Source organism: Rhamphochromis longiceps, linkage group LG18 (genome assembly GCF_057381845.1).
Source record: "Rhamphochromis longiceps isolate RC_006_pf linkage group LG18, R_longiceps_female_GT1.1, whole genome shotgun sequence".
In the NCBI taxonomy this organism is placed as follows: Eukaryota; Metazoa; Chordata; class Actinopteri; order Cichliformes; family Cichlidae; genus Rhamphochromis; species Rhamphochromis longiceps.
In genome coordinates, this window is record NC_140574.1 from 37,653,619 (window position 1) to 37,680,294 (window position 26,676).

A 26,676-nucleotide genomic window follows, 5' to 3' on the forward strand; every position below is an offset into this window, starting at 1 on the left:
TCAGCACAGGGACACTGAGGCACCAGGATACCAGAGTCTAAACCCAGGATAAAGAGTTTGAGTGAATGTGGTGTTGAAGGTGTGGAGGTGGATCAGAGTGTCAGAGGAGACTCTGTAGAAGGACAGAGTGCCAGCAGGACAGTCCACATACACTGCTGCTCTGTTAGAGACAGAGGAGGAGGAGATGGATGTTACTCTGTTATTGTGCCTGACAGACTGAGGACCATCATCAGAGCAGATCAGACTCCAGGACTGATCATTCCATCCAAACACACAGTCATAACTGTCTCCTTTCCTTCTGATGCTTCTGTAACTCACTGATATATTAACGTTTCCTCTCCACTCGACCTCCCAGTAACAGCGACCAGTCAGACCATTTCTACACAGCAGCTGAGTATTAAAACCATCAAATCTGTCTGGATGATCAGGATATGACTGAACCTCCTCCACATGTGTCACCTTCCTGTTGTTGTCAGACAGTTGGAGCCATTTGTTCACTGTGTTTGTGTCGATTGTGAGTTGACAGGAATCTGATGGAGAGAACAAACACAATCCAGCTGCAGTTATTGATCCATCATCTGTTCATTGATTGACACTTTGATGATGACTCCTGACATGATGAAGATGGTTGAATGTGTGCTGCTTTGTTTTCATGAATCCCATTAAAAACACACTTACACTTCCTCAGACCTGGTCTCAACCATCGGACTCCAGCAGGCTCCACCCTGAAAGGAGGAGGGGGGTCAGAGCAGCACAGTCAGCATGCACACATGGACATTACATGGCTCTCACACACACACTGTTACACACTGAGCTCAAAGCTCGGCTCCACTGTTTTATTCAAAGAAATCTACATTTATTTATCAGCACATTTAAAAACAGCTTGAGCCAAAGTGCTGCACAGAGTAGAGAGAAAATAGGAAACATACACAGTAATGACTATAAAGACTGGTCAGGATTGAAAGCTACAGAGTACAAATGTGTTTCCAACCGGCTTTTAAAAATGTCCAGTGTTGGTGACGACCTGATGTGAAGGGCGACTGTTCCAGAGTTTGGCTGCAGCCATCGATAAAGCTCACCTCTGTTTTTACGTCTAGTTCTGGTCAGAAGCTGCTTATCTGCAGACCTGAGGGCTCCACTTGGATTCTTTTGTTAAAGAGAGATAAGATGGAGCCAATCCATTCACAGATTTAAAGACAACCAGATCTGGAAGTGGATTCTACCACGTACTGGTAACCAGTGGAAACAGCTGGAAAAAGCTGGTGATGGGTCGTCTAGCACAGACCCACCGCTGGAACCAGACAATTGATGAGGGAGAGAACTGTGACAGCGCCGTTCCTTCACTTGACCTCAGTCGCTCTCGTCTGCTCCCTCGTAACACTGCTCTTTATTGAGGTCACATGAATATGCACAAGTTCATTATGACGTCTTACACAGGTATGAACAAAGAGTACCAGTCTGTGCATAGCGTGTGTGTCTGTGTGTGTTCCAGATGTGACCCTGTGAAGACTCCCCAAAGCTGGTGCTAAGAGTCCAGCGGTCCCCCTAACAAAGGGCTCTTATACTTAACCAGACACAGAGCAGGTGTTCTCCTAAACCATAAATCAGTAAGAGAAGGTACGACCTCTCTCATGACCTTAAGGTGTGTGTGCATGCCAGAGCACTCTGGAAGGCACACAGAGTCTTTACAGACTACTGAGGCTACGTCCACACGTACACGGGTATTTTTAAAAACGGAGATTTTCCGTTTTCGTTTTAAAAAATAATCCCGTCCACACATAAAGGCAGAAATGAAGGAAAACGCTGCCAGGAACATGCCAAAGCAGCAGGTGGCGCTAGATTCCTAACCTGTAGAAATGTTGGCCAATCAGAAGTCTAGAAGCCTTGGTGGGAAAAAGTAAACAAAGCTGGGGCATAGAAGCAGAACCGAGTCGTATGTGTGGAGGGACAGTAACTGTGTGTATATGTAAGCATTTAAACACTGCAGAGAGTAGAATTAACAGTATTGTAGAAATTCATTTCACCCAAACAATAACGTGGCGCACAGTGTGACGTCAAAAAAGGCGCACACCTTTGACGCTGCGTTTTCTGCGTTTTCTCCGTTTTTCTCGTCCACACGTAAATGCAAAAACTGAGTTTTTGAAAATATCCACCCTGGTGGATATTTTTGGTGGATAGCTAATAACAGCAGTCTATTTAGCAGTAGCTGCTCACGTTGTTATAAAGTAAAGGAAAACGATATGAGCATTAGGTTCTAATGCGTATCTGCCTTGAATTAGACGTAGGTGCTAATGGCAGCCTACTTAGCATTAGCAGCTCAGATTGTTGTAATGCTAGGGTAAGCATTACAACAATGTTGTAATGCTTACCCTAGCATTACAACATTGTTGTAATGTTAGCATTAGCCGTTCACATTGTTAAAAAGTAAGTGTTAACATTAGTGCATAATGCTAATTCGCATCAAATTAGCGTTAGTTAATAACGGCAGCCTATTTAGCATTAGCAGATAATGTTGACCTTGGCCCACTGGAAAAGTTAACAACTAAAGATTTAGGAGTGTTTCTCGATAGCTCTTTCTCATTTGAGAAACAAATAAATTCTGTTATTAAAACCAGCTGTAAGGTTTATATTGTTGATTGTCATTTATGCTTAGAAGTATTTACTCATATATGCTTAGAGTTCTATAATCGATTGCATAATGATAGAGGTTTGATCCTTAGGCTACGTCCACACGTACCCGGGTATTTTTGAAAACGCAGATTTTTCTATGCGTTTGCACCTTTCGTCCACACGTAAACGGCGTTTTTGGTCACTGAAATTGGTTCGTCACTGAGATTTTTAAAAACTTAAGTTACAAAATGTTGTCTCTGTCCAAATATTTATGGACCTAACTGTAGGTCTACTTTTAAGGAAACTCTCAACATGACTTATCAGTTATCATTAATGTTCCTGCAAACAGACTCCTTGGAGACCCCCTACATAAATATCCACGTACTATCCAGCTAGACTAGTGTGTCTGTCCCTGAAAATATTCCTGCATGTGTGATTGTTCATGTCTCATCTGCAGGAAACAAACAGGAAGTGAGTGAAGGACACAGGAAATGTTTCCAGCTTGTCCTCCTCTATCAGACATTCTCTCCATACCTGAGAGTGTCCAGTCTCCAGCCTGGATCCTTCAGTCCAGACGACAACAGCTTCATTCCTGAGTCACCTGGATGATTGTAGCTCAGATCCAGCTTTCTCAGATGGGAGGGGTTGGAGCTCAGAGCTGAGGCCAGAGAAGTACAGCCTTTCTCTGTGATCAGACAGCCTGACAGACTGCAGACACACAAAACAACAATCTATCTTTTAAAGATCATTTTCTGTTTGTCACAATAACATCTATCCATTTACATCCATTCAATGTAACTTTATTTAAAAGTGACAATTCCCAACAGACAACAACAGTCGTCTGAAGCTGTTTAACAGTGTAAGGCCTCCAATATTAGAGAGAAAGCCCCAAAAACCAGACAATCCACTGTGTGCAGCACTTGGTGATGGTGGGAAGGAAGAACTCCCTTTGACACAACGATCCTCCCAGTGAAAACAGGCTCCTGGAGGAGAATCTATCAATCAATCTTTATTTATAAAGCACTTTTCATACAAAGATATAGCACAAAGTGCTTTACATGGTTAAAAGCGCCCCCCCGCCCTCCAACTCACTCCCCACACTCTCATTAACATAAACGATCATGGATACATATCCCCCCCCCCCCCCCACACACACACACACACACACACACACACACACACACACACACACACACACACACACACACACACAAAGAGTAAAATTGGGCTGGGCACACATGAGCCAGGTGAGGAAACACTATCACAGGGAGCCGGTTACAGACTGCAGCCTCCAGGCTGGGCACACAGCATATAATATAAATAGAATAACAGGATAGAATAAATAAGCATAAAATAAATAAATGTTAAGTAAAAGCTAAATTAAAAAGGTAGGTCTTGAGCCTGTTCTTAAAAACATGTACGTTCTCTGCGGCCCTGAGCTCCTCCGGCAGGCTGTTCCACAGACGAGGACCATACCACTGAAAAGCTGCCTCTCCGTGAGTATGTGTCCTGACTTTAGGGACAATCAAAAGGCCAGCACCAGAGGACCTCAGGGTCCGCGAGGGTTCGTATGGTAAAAGCAGATCTGAGAGATAAGAAGGCCCAAGACCATTAAGACATTTAAAAACCAATAAAAGAACTTTAAAATCGATCCTGAAACACACGGGGAGCCAGTGCAGCGATTCTAAAACCGGTGTAATGTGGGCCCGCCCTCTGGTCTCCGTCAGCACACGAGCTGCCGAGTTTTGTAAAAGTTGTAAAGGTGAAATATTCTTCTTAGGAAGACCAGAGAGCAGGGCAGTAATCAATGCGACTGGTAATAAAAGCATGCATCAGCATCTCCGTGTTGGCCCGAGAGAGAATAGGGCGGACTCTGGCTATATTTTTTAGATGATAAAATCCAATTTTGGTTACATGTTTAACATGTGGGATAAAACCAAGCTCAGAGTCAAAAATAACACCCAGGTTTTTCACTTGTAGTGAAGGACATAGTGAAAATGCCTCTAATTTAGACAAGAGTTTCTCTCTCTGAGCCTCAGGACCGACGATTAAAACTTCAGTTTTGTCCTGGTTAAGCTGTAAAAAGTTTTCTGCCATCCAAGATCTTATATCCAAGACACAGTTAAAAAGGGCATCCATTGGTCTGGTGTCATCAGGAGACACGGAGATGTACAGCTGCGTGTCATCAGCGTAACTGTGGACGTTCACTCCATGCCTCCTGATGACACTGCCGAGAGGCAACATATACAAATTAAAAAGTACAGGGCCTAGAACCGACCCTTGAGGCACACCACATGTCATTTTATGGATCTTAGAGGAGCATGTATCCATACTCACCATAAAAGTTCTGTCAGAGAGATAGGAAGTGAACCAGTTGTGTACAGCACCAGAGAGGCCCACCATGTGTTTTAGTCTGTTTAAAAGAATAGCGTGGTCTACTGTATCAAAGGCTGCGCTTAGATCCAGCAGCACCAGCACTGAGAGCTTTTGGGCGTCCCAGTTACATCTAAGATCATTTAAAACCTTTAGGAGAGCCGTCTCTGTGCTGTGGTTCACCCTAAATCCAGACTGGAATATCTCCAGGATCTGTCTATCATTGAGAAAATCAGTAATCTGAGTAAAAACAAGTTTTTCTAAGACTTTACTTAAAAATGGTGAGTTGGATACAGGTCTGTAGTTATTAAAATCATTACAATCCAAATTGCTCTTCTTCAGAAGGGGCCTCACCACCGCCGTTTTAAAGGCAGCAGGGAAGACACCCAACTGAAGAGAACAAAGCTCAGCTTCAAAAAAATCTACCATGACTGGTTGCAGGGTGAGGGGAAAGAGAAGAGATGAGCTCAGAGAGACACAAAAGTTAAGGACATGCAGTCGTGACATATAAAAGCATCAGGAGTGAAAAGAGGGGAGTGGAGAAGAAAGCAGAGCATCATCAACAGCCTGAGCCTATAGCAGCATAACTAAGGGATGGTTCAGGGTCACCTGATCCAGCTCGAACTATAAGCTTTATCAAAAAGGAAAGTTTGAAGCTGATCTTCAAAGTAGAGGGTGTCTGTCTCCTGAACTCAAACTGGGAGCTGCTTCCACACCAAGTCCAACATAGCTAGGCTGAGTCGTTAGATTAGTCCAAAGTAAAGTCAGAAAGTCATTATTTGTGTCACATTTTAGTGGAAATGTACAACAACTGTCCAAAAGTTATTTCTAAATCTGATATTAAACAGTTTAAATGGTGAAAAAAGCTGTAAAGAAAACAGAGTCAATAAAAGCCTCTTTACAGGGTCACCAGTTTAAAACTCAGACATTTAAACTGGTGATTCTCCTTCTCTGCTCCATTTCCTCTCTAGACTTCCTGTTCCTAGGAGGGATTTGATTGGCTGAACGTCCTTTTAGCCTTTCTTTAGTTCTTTGGGTGCTAATCAAAGAGGTAAACACACGCGTCATGTGACGTGACATAAGGAGCGCTCTGATTGGTTGGGATTGACAAACTATGGTGCTGTTTGCAAGCTTAGCTTTGCAGAGGCAAGAAAATCTCTTGGGATGCTCCACAGTGACGTTTCCACACTTTGGAGCTTCTGAAGTGCAGATGTTTGGAAACGCTGCTCCAACGTGTGGTTCAAACACTCAGATCACGTGACCTCAGCTGCCACAGGTGGCATACCTGCTGCTTCCATGTTAGCATGTTAGCTCCAACAGGTGGTCAGTGTGAGAGCAGAAGATGATATCAGTGACATCCAAACAAGGAAGGAAGAGACTGTTGAAGGCAGCGAGCTGTGACTGCTGTGAACAGTGTCCTCACACTATTTTCTCCCTGTGTCAACATACATGAGGCTGCTTCAGCTGCAACACACCACAAACACCTTTATACAACTAAATATACTGAGAGCACACTGCTGTGGTTGCTGTGGTAACATCCATATATCCAGCTGTTTGGGGCCGAGTCTGCTTCCTCATCCTTGGTTCAACCCTCAAAGTCTGATGCGTTTTTTTGTGATTTGGTTTTATTTGTTGTTCTATACACTGTGAAACAAAGCTAGAAGCCCCTGTGGTTCAGCGGGGGACTCAAACCCAGGACCCAACCTGCTCCAACAACAGTCAGAGGATTTTATTAAGTCTCATTTTCTGTTCATTAGGAAAACATCAATAATGAAGAGCACATGTTTATAGAGGCACATTCAGACCAATGACAACAGTCCACTGACCTCCACCTTTTTAAATGTGAGTAAACACATCATGGTTCTGGTGCTGACGTGGTATCAGGGACAGGTGATGATTTTGAACTCAGTCTGAGGTTTGATTACATTGAACCTGCACTGCTTTCTCCTGTTTATGACACATTTATACCCAAAGTCTCAGCTGGATAACAAAGAACGAGGAGAAACACATTTGTTGAGAGAATTGTTAACAAATGTGGTGAGAGTGTTGTAATAGTTACAGACAGAACTATGATTTATTTATTTAAATGCATTCCAGGACGTTTTTTACTCACGTTATGTCGCTTCCACGATGTTATTTTTCTCTCCTACAACGTACGTTACAATTACATTAGCATGACCATTTATCCAAATTAGGCGATGACGTCATTCAGCGACTTCCAGCAACTTTTAGGACAGCCAATAGCAATTTTCCTTACTGAGGAGTTGGCAACACTGCTAGGAGCAGTGGGTGGATGGCAGCATCATCATGAAGGATCAGTGAGAATAAATCATCATCCACAAAGAAAACCAGTCTGAGTGTCTGACGCTCTTGTTAGAAAGACGCAGTCGCAGCTTGTGGGTGCAGTTAGCTGGTTTGCTAGTTAGCTGGTTTGCTAGTTAGCTGGGAGCTAACTCACTCGAACATTTAATGCTAAACTGTCTAAATTGTGTGAGCAGCATTCATTGCTGCTCTGTGTTACTCTCCAGCCTCTCTTTAACTTATTCCTCTCAGTTTTTTTCCTCCTTACAAACTAGAAAACCTTCTTTTTCAGCTTCTCCTCCACACTCAAGCTGTGGCTAAGGTGCTACCAGCACGCATGCTCGGTGTGTCCAAATTCATGGGCTGCTTCCTCCTGAGCCGCATTTGTAGACCGATAACGTCACAGCGACGCGCCGAAGGCTGTCCAAATTCGTGGACTCCTCCGAATGCAGCCGACAAATGCGTCCTCCTTTTCCCCGAATTTGAAGGATGGGTCGGGTGTGTCCTTCGTGGCCCACCATATCCCAGAATTCATATTGCGGCCCAGCCAAACTCCAGTTTCTGGTAATGGCGACCGCTACTAAGATTTAAATTTACTCTTATTAATCTTTCTGGGTCACAAAACTTTTAACATATTTTCAGGCGAGAAAGTAGCTGTGTAAACATCAAATATCTGCTCGGTTTATCAAGATATCGCATATTTGCAAAAGTGCTTCGACGTTTTCGGAGACGTCTGCTACCCACCAGCTCGACAGCTAGCCGGGAGCTCGAGGGTCACTGATGCGGCCGAGAACGGCACAACTCCCGGCACATCATTTTCAGATCACCGCAGACTTTCGCTAATCAGGTTAAAAGTAATATATAAGTCACTTAGACAACCTAAAAATGTCATTGTTTGGCTTTTTCAGTGTTTTGTTTATTCGTGAGTAAATCGGTTTGGCTGAGATTAAAGTTATCAGATTAGATAAAATAAAACTATGAATCCCCCGGGTGGGTTCGTCCTTGGTTTTTACACAACTGAATAAACGTCAAACAGAAAACTGATTAAACAGACGTGTGAGATGGTCAACAATTTACACCAGTGTCCTGTTATATTTTAGATAGCAAGGAGCAGACGGCCGAGTTTATTAAACTCCACCGAGACAGCAGTGACGCTAATCAGAAGGCTAGACCGTCCAATTTCACGGCCGTTTACTTCCGGCCTACCCGACCTTCTGAGGACCCGGCCCACGTAGACCGCGAAGGCCGGGTCCTCAGGAGGATGCAGCCCATGAATTTGGACACGACCACAGTCTTTCTCACTCAACAGTTACACTCGTCACCCAGACTAACACCACTCCACATGTTCACAACTAGGAGGCGCTAAAAGACCACATACAGTGAGATTATCAATAAATGTCTGCTGTGTCTGACAGTGACTTGAGTTTTTACTAACTGGCTACATGAGCAGGATTAGCTGCAGTGCTATCTTTGTAAAAGAGACTCAGCATTAGAACCAAACAGAAACATTTCTACTTTTTCTGCAGCACCAGCTGGATGCGTGGAGCCTAAACTCCAGTGACAATGAGACACATACAGTGTGACTGCTGTGACTTTACAGCTGGGCCTCATTCACTGACATTAGTCAGATATGACTGACTCTAGGGTTGCAAAATTCCCGGAATTTTCAGAGATGGAAACTTTCCATGGGAATAAACGGGAATTAACGGGAATTTATGGGAATAAACTGGGAATTTTCAAAATTGAAGGTTGGCTCTTCTTAGGGAACTTAAATATAGTTGAGCAAAGTATATTTTAGCATAATATTGACAAAAACAAACAAATGCAATTCAAATACACTTGAATATCCATGCCATTCCTTAATCACATGTACAGAGCACATGCTTGCTGCATGGCTATTGAGACCACCTACTGGCACTGTGCATGCCTCCATCACATGTACACATGGACCACACTTTTGAGCCTGAAGGACAAAGAGTATTGAAGGCACACATTTGAGCCTGTGGACTTAACAAGTGAGGTAAGTTTTGATGATATTATGGGAAAATATATTCATTAAATGTTTAAATTGTGAATATCACATAAAATGTATTAATCCTATAGATAGCAATCTGATAAGATGCTAAATAAAATGCTAGCATCTGTTAGATGCTAAATAAGCCATAGCTAGTATAACATAAAGAAGATGCTAGCTTCCTCATTTGGCTGTTTTGTTTTGAAGATCATTCCAGTTGTTTAGCTAGCCTTACTATTTATATCTGTTTATTATCATATTGCAATTGTATTATTACGATCTCTTGCATTGCATTAGCATTTTTACAAGCTCTTGTTTTATTTTACAGAAAAATGCCACATGCGCTATCTGATGTGTGGAGACATTTTACACCAGCTAATGTGCAAGGGAAACCTGTATATATGTGTAAATATTGTGATAAGACGTACGTGAAGAATGCCACAAAAATGCAGCAGCACATTGCAAAGTGCAAAAAAATTCCTCAAGGCCCAACACATGCAGCAGCCAGGAGTTCCACTCAAGGGGAAAATGAATCTGTTTCAGCTGTATCAGAGTCAGATACCCACTCATCAGCTCCTGGTCCCTCTGGCATCGGAGGATTCTTTGATTTTATGGATGACACTAGCCAGAAAAACGCAGATGAGTGTTTCGCTCGTGCAATCTATGCAACTGGCTCACCCCTGATGCTGACATCCAATGTGTACTGGAAGAGATTTTTGAATGTTCTCCGACCAGCATACATTCCCCCAACCAGACATGCATTGTCTACTCATCTACTGGATGAAGAGTTCAGTCGAGTTCAAGCAAAGGTGAAACAGACCATTGACCAAGCTGACTGTATTTCAGTCATCACTGATGGATGGTCCAATATCAGGGGACAAGGAATTATTAACTACATAATCACCACTCCTCAGCCTGTGTTCTACAAGAGTGTAGACACAAAGGAAAACAGACACACAGGCCAATACATTGCAGATGAGCTAAAAGTGATCATCAATGACCTTGGACCAGATAAAGTTTTTGCACTGGTCACTGACAACGCAGCCAACATGAAGGTTGCCTGGGCACATGTGGAGGAGACCTACCCACATATAACTACTATTGGCTGTGCAGCCCATACACTAAATCTTCTCCTAAAAGACATAATGGCACTAAAAACAATGGACACTCTGAATAAGAGAGTGAAGCAAGTTCTGAAATATGTTAAAGGCAAACAAGTAACTTCCGCTACATTTCTGTCAAAGCAAAAGGAAAAGAACAAGAGTACTACACTGAAGCTTCCCAGCATAACGCGATGGGGTGGTGTTGTTATCATGTTTGACAGCCTTCTGGAGGGAAAGGAGTCTCTGCAAGAGATGGCCATATCCCAGTCTGTAGGCATCGACAGCGACATCAAGAAGGTCATCTTGGATGATGTGTTCTGGGAAAGAGTATCTAGCAGCAGGAAAATCCTCAAACCTATTGCAGCAGCAATAGCGAAGATAGAGGGGGATGGTGCCATCTTGTCAGATGTCCAGTGCCTTTTTGCAGAACTCAAAGAAGAAATCCAGACAATTCTGCCCACTTCCCTACTACTGAAAGCAGAGGAAACGGCTGTGGTCAAGTCATTGGAACAGCAGAGGGAGCATGCACTGGCTTCATGCAGCCAGTGCATGCAACAGCATACATGCTGGACCCCAAATATGACAAGGGCATACTTTCTGGGGAAGAGATCAACGGTGCCTATGCGGTCATTACAGCCATGTCTGACCACCTGGGTCTCGATAAAGGCAAACTTCTAGGCAGTTTGGCAAAGTATCGAACAAAGCAAGGCCTTTGGAAAGGGGATGGAATATGGCAGTCATGCCAGCACATATCTGCAGCCACCTGGTGGAAGGGACTATGTGAATCTGAGGCCCTTGCACCTGTAGCCTCCATCCTCCTCCAAATCCCACCATCATCAGCCGCCTCCGAGTGCAACTGGTCACTGTTTGGCAACACCCACACAAAGGTTCGCAACAGGCTCACAAATGTGAGAGTGGAAAAGCTGGTCGGCATTCGGGCAAACCTACGGCTCTTTGAGCCTGACACAGAGCCATCCTCAACAAGGCTGGAAAGTGACACTGAAGAGGAAGACTCAGAGTTGGATGCTGAGGAAGTGGACATGTTGTTGGATGATGATGAGGTCCAGGAAGAGTCTATTGACTGAGCAAAAATGAGAAAAGAGGATTGCTTGAAGGAAGATTTGCATGTTTAATGGGACGTTTTGGAGGATAAGTGGCATTTTTCATTTAACCTTTTGAATGGGACTTTGTGGAGATTTTTGGACAGGGGGCATTTTTGAATGAGCGGGGTTAGGGGATGGTAATATTGAACTCAACATTTCTGTTTTTATTCATCCATGAAACAAGTTATTGAAACGTGTTCTATTCTACTGTACTTACAAATAAATCTGTTGAAATATCTGTTGAAAACATTTTGCATGGAGGTTTTCTTATGATTTCTGTTTATATTTATGCTTGGAAATAATATATTCCCAGTTAGTTCTCCTAAATTCCCATTAATTTCCATAATTCCCATTATTTCCATGGAAAGTTTCCAATATGGAATATTTCCAAAATTCCCAAGCTTAACTTACCATGGAAATTTACCAGAAACTTTTTGGAAATTTACCGGAAATTTTCCACCCCTTTGCAACCCTAACTGACTCTATATCACACTTAAAGCTTCCTGTAAATGAAAGAATCAGTGAAAACGAGGCACTTCAGTTGATTTTAAACAAAAACTCTGAACATAACCTGATCCAGACCAGGTTATTGGTTCAGCATCAGTAACCATGGTGATGTAGCCAGGTAAACACAGAGACAGACAATTTATGCTCACAATCACACATCTCCAGTTAACCTTGCATGCATGTTCTTGGACTGTGGGAGGAAGAGTACCTGAAGACAACCCACATAGACCACACTATCACCCCTATTTACAGAATTATAATCTAATTAGATGATAAAGTAATAAATTATTTGGTATTTTAATAAAAATACATTTTAGCAATAGTTTATAAGTCAACAATTATAGTTTTAAAAAAAGTGACAAATCAAACAGTCAATAAATCTTCTACAGCTGAAACTAATGTAGACAATGTCGGGGGAGGAAGTAAAAGTAAAAACCCGAGACGATAACTACCAAAATAAAACGGGAAGTGAATAACATTCAAGCTCACTTTAAGCTCAACAGTCAAATTCAGTTTTATATTAATCTATTGTTTTGAATTTTTGTTTACATTTTATGTTTAAGTGAGGCAATGAGTCATATCACTATGACCAAATATATATTTCATCTTTTCAGTCAGAAATAATCAATTGATCATATTTTTATTACTAAAATTTTCTGAAAATCAAATTCTGATATCTGAACAAACAGCTCTGTAAAAACCTTCAGAATACAGGAATCGAACTAGAAGGTTTGGTGGATGAAGCACTGCTAAAATAAAGAATTTGGACTCAGAGGAGCAGATGGGACATTTCATTGCAAATGAAAGACAGAAAGTGAACAAATATCACTAAAAACCCCAGACGCTAATTTCTACATTAAGACTTTTTTCAAATCAATTGACTGTTTATGCAGTAATAGAAATCAGGTTTAACATGATCATCGGTGGAACATTTTAAATCCTGACCTGAGAGTTTCCATTTTACAGCGTGGACTCTTCACTCCAGCAGACAGAAACTTCACTACTGAATCCTGCAGGTCAGAGTTACTCAGGTCCAGCTGTCTCAGACTAGAGGACTGGGAGCTGAGAGCTGAGGACAGCGCTTCATAGCCTCTCTCTGAGAGCTTACAGTGACTCAGTCTGAAAAATGACACATAAACATTAAACACTGTTATTAAATTGCAATGAGGGTGCACTAAAGAGTTTTTAGATTTTTTGCAATAAATCCTGTTTATTGCAACACTAGGTCAACACTAGGGCTGCACAATTAATCGTTAGAAAATCGCGATCTCGATTCATACTTGTGTGCGATCTCATTTCCAAATGACAACGATTTAAAAAAAAAAAAAAAAAAGACGACGATTGTACCGCATTTTGATCCGGGACGTACTCTGCATGAAAACAAGCGCTCACTCTTCCTGCTCAACAAATGATAAGGGCGGAGCCTTATACCACGTGATACAGAAGCTGCCGTGTGATGCTAAAATTAGCAGGAAAAAACAACGGAGAGCACGTCAGGGATGACGAGAAAGTGACAGGAGAAAATCCGTCCCGGTCAACCACCCAAACACCAATAACGGGAACCTTATACAGCGCTTCCCTATACCCGTCGAACTCGCGCAGGCACAAAGAAACTACGGAGGCTATCACTTATCACCTGACCAAAGATATGGCTCCATCAACACTGTGCAAAACGAGGGATTTAGGAAAACGATCAACACCCCAGACAAACACTACACAGTGCCGTCCCGCAACTATTTTTCTATTGTTGCACTACCTGCTCTGTACACGCAGCGTCGAGCAACGGTGGAGACGGAATTTCAAGCAGTACAACATTTTGTTGTTTTTATGTTTATTTATTGTTTTTATGTTCAGTCTCAACTGTTACGAAGTTGATGTGCAGTTAATAAGTGCAATAAATATTTATACTGGAAAAGAGAATCGTGAGAGAATCGTGATCTCAATTCTAAGCCAAAAAATCGTGATTCTCATTTTATGCAAAATCATGCAGCCCTAGTCAACACTAAGAGATGACACTAACATAAAACTATTACAGAAGTTTAACTGACTTTTTTCCCCATTTAGTGGCTTCTTATTGGTTAATTCTGTCAATTCATGAAAAGCACAACATAACTTGATCTCACCTCAGAGTATTCAGTTTACAGTGTGGACTTCTCAGTCCTGCAGAAAGAAACTCCACTGCTGGATCCTGCAGGTTGTTGTTACTTAAGTCCAGCTCTCTCAGTGTAGAAGACTGGGAGCTGAGAACTGAGGACAGAGCTTCATACCCTCTTTCAGAGAGACCAGGGACACTCAGCCTAAAAAACAAAAACAAAATAAAGACATAATCTGAAAAATTGTCATTTGATAACAAACTGTTTGTGATTAATTTAAATCACTTCTTGTGTTGAACCTTTGAAAGAAAGACAAATGTCAGTGTGCATTACTATTTATGGCTAAAAAACGTTTTAGTTTAAAAATGTTCCCTGTGTAAATATAAAGACCTGGAACTTGTTCATTAAATGCTAAACAAAAACAAGTGATGACTCATTCTGTGAACAGGTGACAGTAGGGCTGCACGATTTTGCATAAAATGAGAATCACGATTTTTTGGCTTAGAATTGAGATCACGATTCTCTCACGATTTTCTTTTCCAGTATAAATATTTATTGCTAGGGATGGGTACCGGTGTCCGGTGCCATGATGGCACCGGTTCTGACATAAACGGTAGTAACCAGACCGAAAAGCAGCGCACATTTCGGTGCTTTATTTCGGTGCTTTTTTTTCCTGAGCTGTGATACACTTCTAGCCAATCATTTTACGTTTCCGAGGATAGTAGGCGGGGCCGGGTACGTACGTTCTGTTAGAGCAGAGCTACAGATTAAAAATGTCCAAGGCGAAGCGGTCAAAGTCTGGCTGTACTTCACAGCAAAAGATGCAAACTCAGCAGCAACAAGTGCTTTAAGCTGATACTGTGATACTGTCAAAGGAGGTAACACCTCGAATCCGATGAAACACCTGGCGACGCATAGCGTTTTTTTTAAAAGCCAAGAAATGCGCCGTATTTGATAGCTTGCTGCGAGACCTCACACCGAGCGCATCTACTGCGGGTGTGGTGCCTGTTATCGACCCGGAGTTAGAACATCCCCCAAAAACCCGAAGAGGAGAGTCCTGGCCCCTAGCCCTGCCAGTGTAGCAGAAATGATGAGGATGATGATGCAGCAGCAGCCGTTCTTCTCTGCGTGAGGAGCTTAATGTTGTTCATGTGTAATTTACGTTGAGTAGGCTAACCACGTTATTATATTAATGCATGTAAGGTGAACTAGCAAACATCATCATAGTTACATGCGGCTGTCTTGTTTGATGGCAGATACTCCCTTCACCCTGGCCAAAAAGGCTAAAATGACCAAAGAAAAAGTGGAAAACAGTTAAACATGAGAGGTTTTGGACAAAGTTTGTGTTTTTTCCATTGTTTAAGCACTGCTTCCAGTCAAGAGTGATACCATATATGCCCCATAGCTGCAGGAAAGGCACACATTGTTATCTTTTTACAAAAAAACAGCTGAGCATGAGAGGTTTTTGGACAAAGTTTGTGTTCTCCATTCTTTAAGCACCGTTTGAGCACCGTTTAAGCACCGGCACCGTTTCAAAAGTACCGGTTTGGCACCGGTATCGGATAAAACCTAAACGATACCCATCCCTATTTATTGCACTTATTAACTGCACATCAACTTCGTAACAGTTGAGACTGAACATAAAAACAATAAATAAACATAAAAACAACAAAATGTTGTCCTGCTTGAAATTCCGTCTCCACCGTTGCTCGACGCTGCGTGTACAGAGCAGGTAGTGCAACAATAGAAAAATAGTTGCGGGACGGCACTGTGTAGCGTTTGTCTAGGGTGTTGATCGTTTTCCTAAATCCCTCGTTTTGCACAGTGTTGATGGAGCCATATCTTTGGTCAGGTGATAAGTAATAGCCTCCGTAATGTCTTTGTGCCTGCGGGAGGTCGACGTGTATAGGGAAGCGCTGTATAAGGTTCCTGTTATTGATGTTTGGGTGGTTGACTGGGATGGATTTTCTCCTGTCACTTTCTCGTCATCCCTGACGTGCTCTCCGTTGTTTTTTCCTGCTAATTTTAGCATCACACGGCACAGCTTCTGTATCACGTGGTATAAGGCTCCGCCCTTGTCATTTGTTGAGCAGGAAGAGTGAGCGCTTGTTTTCATGCAGATTACGTCCCGGATCAAAACGCGGTACAATCGTCGTTTTTTTTTTTTTTTTTTTTTTTAATCGTTGTCATTTGGAAATGAGATCGCACACAAGTATGAATCGAGATCGCGTTTTTCTAATGATTAATCGTGCAGCCCTAGGTGATAGGCAAGACTGTAAGTATGTAGCAATGAGAGGGAAGGCTGGCTCATATCCTGGTGAGTGAGGGTTAGTTACTCTAGGAAAAGGTCAAGGTATGATTGAGAGATTCTGGGAGACTGAACCAGTGAAATGGAAATTCGTTCAATTAAAGCAGATATAGTGATTAGTCCTTCCATCAGTCGTCCACAAAGCAGTGAGATAAAGTCTCAAGTCTCATTCTGCACAGTGTAAATGTCAGTGTCCTCCGGGTCCTCACTGATCATTGCATTCTGTCACAAATTGTCATGGTTCACAGACTGTGTACAGTCGGAAATCAAAGTGCACGACATTGGAGAGATTGAAAAACAATCAAGCATGCAGATCTAACAACAGGAAACCAGAAGAAACACGAGGAATATAATTGATTCAGCAGCTGCAGATCCTTGGAGCTGTACTGGTGAGGCAGATTGTAACATATAGAAGTGAACTCATCTTCAGCTGAGCAGTGCACTGATGCAGAGCAATAAGACCAGAGGAGCAATGAGGGAGTTGATCACCTATGGCTCCATCACAGTCTTTGAACGTCTTCAGTCAGTACAGAATCATGCTGCGAGGCTTTTAACCAGCACATTAGACTGGACATTACTCCAGTTTAATCTCTTCACACTGGTAACCAGTTCATTTTAGGCGTTATTTAAAGTTTTAGTCCTTACTTTTAGTCCCAGTTTATGTTTCTGACTTTCTACAATCCTACAGCTCTTCTCACATCTGAGATCTTCCAGTCAAAGGCTTTTACTGGTCCCACTAACTCATTTATTCAGACTCTAGTATTCAGAGTGGCCTTTAACTAGTTTTAGGCTGTATGATGTTCAGTGTTTGCTGTTTAATGTTTTTATCTTCTGTGTTTTTATTGCCTGTTTCTATTGTAAAGCACTTTGTGGTTTTTGACCTGTGAAAGCTGCTGTTTAAATAAAGTTTACTTACAGGATGATTCTGGACGTGACTTTGATAAAAGCTGACACCCAGATATGTTTAAGACACTCTGACATTTACTGCTGCCATCAAACATTAACTATAATATACTGTATTTAGTGCTGATGATCATGTAAAAAAATATGTTTAAGTTTTTAAGGGTCCATCACACATGATACTGTTTATGTTATAAATAAAGCCTGATCACATGTTTACTCACAGAGCTTTGTTGGAGGCTTTGATCACTGGCAGCAGCCTCAGCAGAGCCTCCTCTGAAGCAGAGTATTTATTCAGGTCAAACACATCGAGGTCTTTTTCTGATGACAGTAAGATGAAGACCAGAGCTGACCACTGAGCAGGAGACAGATAATCTGTGGAGAGACGTCCTGATCTCAGGGACTGTTGGATCTCCTCCACTAGAGAACGATCATTCAGTTCATTCAGACAGTGGAACAGATTGATGCTTTTCTCTGCAGACAGATTCTTACTGAGCTTCTTCTTGATGTACTGGACTGTTTCCTTATTGGTCTGTGAGCTACTTGAACTACTTCCTGTCTGTGTCAGCAGACCTTGTAGGAGAGTCTGATTGGCCTGCAGTGAAAGACCCAGGAGGAAGCGGAGGAACAAGTCCAGGTGTCCATTTGGACTCTGTAAGGCCTTGTCCACAGCACTCTGGTGGAGAGATTGAAGTTTTGGTTTGTTAAATAATTTAGATTTCTTGGAGGTTGTTTGTTGTTCTTCCAGCAGATTGAGTCCAGAGTTGATGAAGGTCAGATGGACATGAAGAGCAGCCAGAAACTCCTGAACACTCAGATGGATGAAGCAGAACACCTTGTCCTGGTACAGTCCTCTCTCCTCTTTAAAGATCTGTGTGAACACTCCTGAGTACACTGAGGCTGCTCTGATATCGATGCCACACTCTGTCAGGTCTGATTCATAGAAGATCAGGTTTCCTTTCTGCAGCTGATCAAAAGCCAGTTTTCCCAGAGACTCCATCATCTTCCTGCTCTCTGGACTCCAGTGTGGATCTGTCTCAGCTCCTCCATCATACTTGACCTTCTTCACTTTGGCCTGAACCACCAGGAAGTGGATGAACATCTCAGTCAGGGTCTTGGGCAGCTGTCCTCCCTGTCTGGTTTCCAGCACATCCTCCAGAACTGTAGCAGTGATCCAGCAGAAGACTGGGATGTGACACATGATGTGGAGGCTTCGTGAAGTCTTGATGTGGGAGATGATGCTGCTGGACTGCTTCTTATCTCCAATTCTCTTCCTGAAGTACTCCTCCTTCTGTGGGTCAGTGAACCCTCTGACCTCTGTCACCATGTCAACACAATCAGGAGGGATCTGATTGGCTGCTGCAGGTCGTGTGGTTATCCAGAGGCGAGCAGAGGGAAGCAGGTTCCCCCTGATGAGGTTTATCAGCAGCACATCCACTGAGGTGGACTTTCTAGGGTCAGTTAGGATTGTAGTTTTGTGGAAGTCCAGAGGAAGTCGACACTCATCCAGACCATCAAAGATGAACACAACCTGGAAGTCTTCAAAGCTGCAGATTCCTGCTTCTTTGGTTTCAGTAAAGAAGTGATGAACAAGTCCCACCAAGCTGAACTTTTCCTCTTTCAGCACATTCAGCTCTCTGAAAGTGAATGGAAATATGAACTGGATGTCCTGGTTGGCTTTGTCTTCAGCCCAGTCCAGGCTGTATTTCTGTGTTAAGACTGTTTTCCCAATGCCAGCCACTCCCTTTGTCAGCACTGTTCTGATTGGTTCATCTCTTCCAGGTGAGGCTTTAAAGATGTCTTCTTGTCTGATGGTTGTTTCTGGTCTGTCTGGTTTCCTGGATGCTGTTTCAATCTGTCTGACCTCATGTTCATCATTGACCTCTGCAGTCCCTCCCTCTGTGATGTAGAGCTCTGTGTAGATCTGATTCAGGAGGGTTGGGTTTCCTGCTTTAGCGATGCCCTCAAACACACACTGGAACTTCTTCTTCAGGGTGGATTTAAGGTTACGATGACAAACAGCAGCTGGAAGTTCTGAATAATAATAATAAAAATACAACTTCAACAATCATATTTTACAAATCGCTGACGACATTTTCTGACCCACTGAGAAATGACTGAACACACTGGTGTCATGAGTGTCTCATTTATCTAACAGCTTAAAACCTTAAGTAAGAAATCCTCTTACGTCTCTGCAGACGGTCAGCCAGCTCCTCCTGCTTCATTCTCCTCAGGAAGTCCACTGTGATCTTCACAAATGCCTCTCTGCTGCTCCTCTGCTCATCATCCTCCCTCTGAAACTCCAAGCACTGGGGCTTATTTGGATTCAGAGCCTTCTGGATCTTCTTCAGCTCGTTCTTCACAAACGTGATGATGTTGTCCTCCAGCAGCTGGAACAGAATATTTATGAATGACCCACCACTCTGAACTTCAGTCCACACAACATCCACTTCTTTACAATCAAGAAGCAGATCATCCACGATCTCCTCACCAATTATAAGTTTGACTTTATCTGATTAACTGAGAATTTCTCCACAACTCCACGGTCCCAAAACGCTGATTCTGTTCATATGAATGCAGCGATTTCAGTGGGAGAAACATTTCACTGGTGTTCAGAGCTGAACTACCAACAGGTTGATGATCGAAGCCAGAAACCTGGAGATGTTATAGGTGACAGAGTTGATCATACAGACAGCTGGTCTTAAAGGTTCACTCTGTTTACACATACAGATCAGTATTTAAGGTTTGACTCTCATCATCCACTGGAGCTGGGCGTCATCAGGACGCTACAACACAGAGCGAACGCCATCCCCACAGACACAGCAGCCAGGGAGGCAGAAGAACATCACATCAAGAAGGTCCTGAGGAAATGTGAACCAGCTGACCAAACACATCCTGCTGCAGGATGTTAACATAGCAGCACACTGATGATCCACTCACTGTGAACAACACATTTGGACCTGATTTGCTGCTCTGGTTTACACGTGTGTGTAACTCTTAGAGCTGATTGGCTGCTTTTTATGGGGGCTGGGTCTTTGGAAAGTGAGCAAACCACAGTTTTAGTAACACACCCTGAACTGCACACTTTAACAAACAACATGAGATTTTAACTGTAATGTAAAAATCCTGTGATTCACTGTTATTAAGCACAAACACATCTATGGCCCCGTTTCCATTAGTAGCTGCTCAGATCGACTCGCCACAGGTCGCCACGACTGGACTGGATCCACTGGTTTCCATTACACCACCTAATGTGGTCGTCTGAATACAGCAGAGTGTTGACTCACATCATTAGTAAGTGCTAATGCTGCTAATTTCCATCATATTTGTCATTTATTTCTCAGAGTTATTGAAGAAACAGTTATTCAGCTTCATTCCCACTGATCTCGACTACAAACTGTTTCACTTTGGTTTCTGTTTAAAGCCTCGATGTTTAAAACGTTTCCCTGTGATCACATTTGCACCGTCTGCACAGTCGGTGATCCCCACATGCTTCAAAGAGTCCATCATTGTTCCTGTCCCGAAGAAACCCCACCCTGCTTCTCTCAATGACTATCGCCCTGTAGCCCTCACCTCAGTAGTGATGAAGTGCTTTGAGCGCCTGGTCAGAGACTTCATCATTTCTTCACTACCAGACACACTGGACCCACTACAGTTCGCTTACCGTCCAAATCGTTCCACAGACGATGCCATCTCTCATCTCCTCCACACATCACTCACTCACTTGGACACTAGAAGGGGGAATTATGTTAAAATGCTCTTCATAGACTACAGCTCTGCATTTAACACCATAATTCCCTCCACACTCACCACCAAGCTGGAGCATCTGGGACTCAGCTCATCTATGTGTCAGTGGATCTCCAACTTCCTAACTGGCAGACCACAGGCAGTAAGGATGGGCGGACATGTCTCAGCCTCCACCACTCTCAGCACTGGAGCCCCCCAGGGGTGTGTTCTGAGCCCCCTGCTGTACTCTTTGTACACATATGACTGTGTGGCCACTACCAGCTCCACCACCATCATCAAGTTTGCTGACGACACCGTCGTGGTGGGCCTGATCTCTGATAACAACGAGACGGCCTACCTGAAGGAGATTAGGAACCTGGAGAACTGGTGCCAGAGGAACAACCTCCTTCTAAACGTCAGTAAGACAAAGGAGCTGATAGTGGACTTCAGCACTAAGCAGGAGAGGAACTACCAGACCCCCGTCATCAACGAGTGCCCAGTGGAGAGAGTGGACAGCTTCAAATACCTCGGAGTTCACATCACGCAGGACCTGTCATGGTCCTGTCACATCAACACCGTGGTGAAAAAGGCCCGACAGCGTCTCTACCACCTCAGACGCTTGAGAGACTTCCAACTGCCCTCCAAGGTGCTCAGGAACTTTTACTCGTGCACCATAGAGAGCATCCTGGCGGGAAACATCTTAACCTGGTTCGGGAACAGCACCATGCAGGACAGACGAGCTCTACAGAGGGTTGTGCGGTCAGCTGAGCGCACCATCCGCTCCGAGCTCCCTGACCTGCACTCAATCTACAGCAGGCGGTGCTGGACCAAGGCCAGGAAGATGGTGAAGGACTTCAGCCATCCCAACAACAGACTGTTCTCTCTGTTGAGGTCAGGAAAGCGATTCCGCTCCCTGAAGACCAACACAGAGAGACTGAGGAGGAGCTTCTTCCCGCAGGCGATACGGTCTCTCAATCACACCACCACACAGTCCTGACCCACACATACAGTTCTTACACACACTGGACTTTCTGGACTTTGGTTTTGCACAACACTGGTCACTATATTCTTCATTTCCGGTTAATACTTGTACAGCTGCTGTTATTGTGTATATATTTATTTAGATTTATATTTCTTCATACATTCTTATATAGTTCTATATTGTGTATTTTGTTGTACAGTTATTTTATTTTCAACTTTAATTTATATATTTTATCTTATTCTTCCCAGTTAAATTTACCCTTCATTCTAATTTGTGTTGTACAGTTATTTCATTTTTAACCTTAATTTATATTTTATTCCTTCCTAGTTAAATTTACCCTTTTTAATTTTTCATATTTATTTCCTATCTTATTCATAGCCTTTTCCTTTTTTTGTTTTCTTTAGGTCACGAGCAGTTGTCCAAGCATTTCACTACATATCGTACTGTGTAAGACTGTGTACGTGACAAATAAAATTTGAATTTGATTTGATTTGATTTCAAAGTTTGTTTCTTTTGGTCATTTAGTCCACAGAGTCCTTGGTGTTCTGAAAGGGACCTATAAACAAATGTATTATTATTAATATTAATAATAAAGTAGTTGTTGTACATGTACAGACCATAAACATGGAGTCCAGCTGTGTTTGATGCTGCTGGGCAGACTGACCACTGGGACCCTCTGAGCTCTGCTGCTCCACTCTGTGGATGAACCATGGACACACACATGAAGCCACTTTCATTATTAAAATGTGAATTTAGCCTCTAAAAGCTGTGTTCAGTCAGTGTTGCTGCTTCCCTGTGTCTGACCTCACGTATGTGCTTCTGAAAGAACTGTTAAAAATCCCGTAAACACTTTTTAACCTGTGAAAAAACCTTTTCAGAACAGTTTAAGCTGTTATATGTTGAACTCTTGGCTGACATCATATTAAATGCTGTGGACTCAGAATATGATGTCACTCAAGTTTACATGTGTGTGAAGGCAGACGAGTCAGTACTTTGGTGATACAGTGTAAAGCTGCACTGATTTCCATGAACAGCACTGTGGTTCAGTGTTGTCCTGATGGAGTAACAGCAGCCAGTATGATCCAGGCTTTAGCTGCTGGGTCTCTGTGTGACCTCTCAGACTGTTTAACAGATCAGACACAAAGAGCATCAGAGCTGTTCTTTAAAGACAAACATGAACCCACTCAGGTCACACTTTCCCCACAGATATGAGCATCACTGTCCTCAAACAGCAAATGACCAAGTCGAACATTTGGATCTTTTCTCTTTCATTGTTTTCTTTTTAATGAATCTTTGTAACAATCTGAGGATGTTTCAGGTCATATTTATCCAGGAAACACAAACATGTAAAGGAGTCATCACAGCTCTCTGACCTCGTTGCTCCAGGTTCACCACTGAAGTCTGGATTATGATGTTTGGACCGGTCACTCCTCACAGACGGACAGCTGGACCCTGCAGACTGTGACCTCTGACCTCTGCAGACACAAACATGATTGAAGCAGCTGTGATCACACAGACTGCAGATAATGCAGCTGTTTCCTGTCAGTAACATCCTCTTAGATTAGAGTTCAGCTTTTTACAGGAAAACTGGACAAAACTGATTTTTGTTACAAACTCATTTTCATTTCCTCTCAGCTCACAAACACAGTCAGACAATCAACCAGAGTCAACACTGATTATAATGTCAGTGCAGAATTATTTCTGTTACTCAGTGAGTTCAGCTCTCTGACCTCGTTGCTCCAGGTTCACCACTGAAGCCTGGATTTTGATCTTTGGACCCGTCACTCCTCACAGACGGACAGCTGGACCCTGCAGACTCTGCTCTGTCCTCCTCTTCCTCCATCATCATCTTCAGTCAGTCTGAGAGGTAAACCACAAACACTCAGTGAGTTCACATTAACAGGAGTAACCGAGTTACAGTCGCTGACCTCTGACCTGTCATGTGACCTAGAAACCAGGTCAATATGTCTGTAGGTTCAGTCATCCAGGTCATGTGATCTAAGGAGCTTGGAAAGAAAAGAGACGTCTTTAAGTTTCTGGAAGACGTTTCATCCGAGAAGCTTCTTCAGTTTTAAAACCAAACGGTGGAGAGTCCCAGATATTTAAACCTGAGACGGAAAGAAAGCATGTCGCTGACCCACCACTGATCATGATCAATGGTGGGTCAACAATATAAACACTTATTTCAAGGATGAAACTGTGAGTCTGATCACCTTGAGCACAAACATCTGGAGCACAGACATCTGGAGCACAGACATCTGGAGCAGCATGTCGATGCTGTTGGTTGAGATGCTGAAGACTGAAGTCCAGGCAGCTCCAGCAATGATCCACTGATGTGGTTTTATTCCACGTATGAATGTTGTTATTGACAGAGATGAAGTTACTCAAAAAAGTCATTATTACACATGTTACATATATTACACAGAACACTTTAATTAAAAGTAATGGAGTATGTTACGTCATTACTCCTCATAACAGTACTTTCATGTTACTGTGTAAAATGAGCTGAAACACTGTCTCATAATCACCATAATCTAAAGCTGAGGTACAGCCCCACACACCAACACAGATCCTGATGAGGTCACGTGATGTTTCTCTGAGTGTTTATGAACACAAATCAAAGATGAAACAGCACAAAGACACTTCAAAGTGATTCTACTGTAGAAACATGAACAGGTAGAAACCTGCAGCCTGACTGCTCATCACTTTGTTACCTGTTCAGGTTCAGCAGCAGCAGCTCACTTTATCACGGTGCTGGTCTGGGGTCAGTGTTTACTCAGCTTTAACATCACTCTGGGTTCTTGGCTAGCTTAGCGTTAGCTTAGCTTTAGCTTAGCGTTAGCATGCTGTCAGGTGTCTCGTGTGGTGTGTAAATATTAATCACAGTGACAGTAAAGGAGGTAAAGGGCTGTGACGTCATCACGTACGCTGCGTCCTCTGAGTGAACTCACAAAGTACAAACTACAAGTACACAAACACGAACGTAGCTCAGAGTGGCGGACACACTCGGCCTCGTTGGTCCAGCTGTGAGTCCGTTACCGTGAACTATGGAGCGGCAGATTTGTGCTGAACTAAGCTGCACACAGCTGATGTTAGCCAGGAAACATTACACACTGACTTTAATACAAACACACACAGTTTGTTGTGTGAAGTAGTGATGGGACGTTCTGTATCGAGGCTTCGGAGCGTGTGTCGAGTAATGGAGGGGGCGTTTCCGCGAAGCGCGTATCGAGGCTTGCTTCATTTATGGGAGGAGCTGAAAATGATGACGTCCGAAGCCTCGCTGCCCGGCTGTACCACGTGACTGGTTCATGAAGTGGTTCGAACTTTGCCGCGAGATATGACAGCGATATAAACCCCTCAGACTTCATTCAAAATGTGGGTGTTTGATGGAGAGTTGCGGTTAGTGAGAGTTTGGAGACAGTTTGGAGGTTTATGAGAGTGAGGAGAGAAAGTCAGGAGAGAATGGAGCCAGCTAAGAAGAGGAGGATGTCCTCCCCTGTGTGGGAACATTTTGATCTTATTCCTCCCAACAAAGTATGTAAATTTCTACAGAAGATGTATTTTCATAATACTGATGGTGCAATAAAACCTATGTTAAGCTGTCTGTACTTTTGTACAAGGTGAAGTGTTTGCTATGTGCCAGGGAGCTGGGATATGACAACAACACCTCATCCATGCTTAGGCACTACAGAGCTTTGCATGAGAATAAGGGGGACACCGATTGTGGAGCAAGACCAGGTGAGCCATCAAATGCAATGATAATATAGCATGCAGTAATGTTACTAAATGATATAACAATATTATACAACTGTTATAAGTTACGTGTGTGATATTTATATTTGTGCTTTATCTTTATTGTCTTTCCTCAGGAGAACAATCTCCAATAGATGAAGACCTGGTCAGCATGGTGATTGAGGACTCCCAGCCATTTAGCATTGTGGAGGACAAAGGATTCAAAAGATTTGTTAAATCATTAAATCCTAGCTATGTTCTCCCCACTAAAAAGGTCGTAAAAGCAGTGAAAATTTAGTTTTTACAGAATAAAATATGAACAGGCAGGACTGAGGCTCAAAGCCTCAGTGTGTAGCTGTCCATACCTCAACGTTACAAAAGCACAACCACTGTCCACACCCCAACCACACCTCACCTCACAGTAAATGATCGTTTCCATTTCAAGCATTTCCAAATAATCATTTTCCATACTGCCACTATAAATATACACAGTATACTGCCATCACTACAATATACATGTTTTACACACTCCTTTTGTTGTTGACATTTACAGGCTGTGTGCAAAATGCCACACTCTTCAAATTCATGCCAGCTATTATTTTTACGTCCAGTAGGTGTCCTGCTAGAGCAAATGAAGCTTCATGAAGCTTCGCGTTGGGGTGAACCAATTGGATGAAAAGCTTCAGTGCTTCATGGGGCTTCATCTGCCCATCACTAGTGTGAAGAACTCAAACATGAGCTGAACAAACAGTAAAGTTCCTAAAGACAAACTGTTAAAGGAGGAAACAAAGCAAACTTACAGTTTCTTCACACACCAACAACAAGCGCCACTCCACGAAGTTCAGGAAGTGAAAGTAAACTTTCAGCCTAATGCGGCGTTTGAAGACAATCAGGGGCTTTGAAACACTATGCTGCGTTCAG

At 42.9% G+C, this 26,676-nt stretch overlaps 1 protein-coding gene across 3 annotated transcripts; it reads right to left on the reverse strand.

Annotated features, from left to right (window-relative positions):
• Positions 1 to 26,676, reverse strand: LOC146648880 (stonustoxin subunit alpha-like). 3 transcript variants are annotated; one of them, XM_085388238.1, is made up of 11 exons: positions 26,556 to 26,676; positions 23,751 to 23,880; positions 23,394 to 23,495; positions 22,638 to 22,716; positions 19,501 to 19,702; positions 17,537 to 19,346; positions 14,135 to 14,308; positions 12,957 to 13,130; positions 3,145 to 3,318; positions 679 to 725; positions 1 to 530 (listed from the first exon to the last, which is right to left on the reverse strand). In XM_085388238.1, exons 2-11 carry the CDS (start codon positions 23,867 to 23,869, stop codon positions 1 to 3), a joined length of 3,411 nt encoding a protein of 1,136 aa, XP_085244364.1. In that variant the 5' UTR covers positions 23,870 to 23,880; positions 26,556 to 26,676. The 3 variants fall into 3 exon arrangements, with proteins under 3 accessions (XP_085244364.1, XP_085244366.1, XP_085244365.1); XM_085388240.1 differs by lacking the exons at positions 12,957 to 13,130; positions 14,135 to 14,308; positions 17,537 to 19,346; ... (3 more) ...; positions 23,751 to 23,880; positions 26,556 to 26,676 and adding exons at positions 7,097 to 7,129; positions 7,241 to 12,405; XM_085388239.1 differs by lacking the exons at positions 12,957 to 13,130; positions 14,135 to 14,308; positions 17,537 to 19,346; ... (3 more) ...; positions 23,751 to 23,880; positions 26,556 to 26,676 and adding an exon at positions 7,097 to 12,405.

Bases quoted from the DNA above. Each gene is read 5' to 3' on its own strand.
- LOC146648880 (XM_085388238.1), bottom strand. From the start codon at position 23,869: ATGATGATGGAGGAAGAGGAGGACAGAGCAGAGTCTGCAGGGTCCAGC. The intron at 726-3,144 runs GTATGGAGAGAA...TCCTCCTTTCAG, and splicing joins TGGAGACTGGACACTCTCAG to GGTGGAGCCTGCTGGAGTCC. The intron at 531-678 runs GTAAGTGTGTTT...TCTCTCCATCAG, and splicing joins GAGACCAGGTCTGAGGAAGT to ATTCCTGTCAACTCACAATC.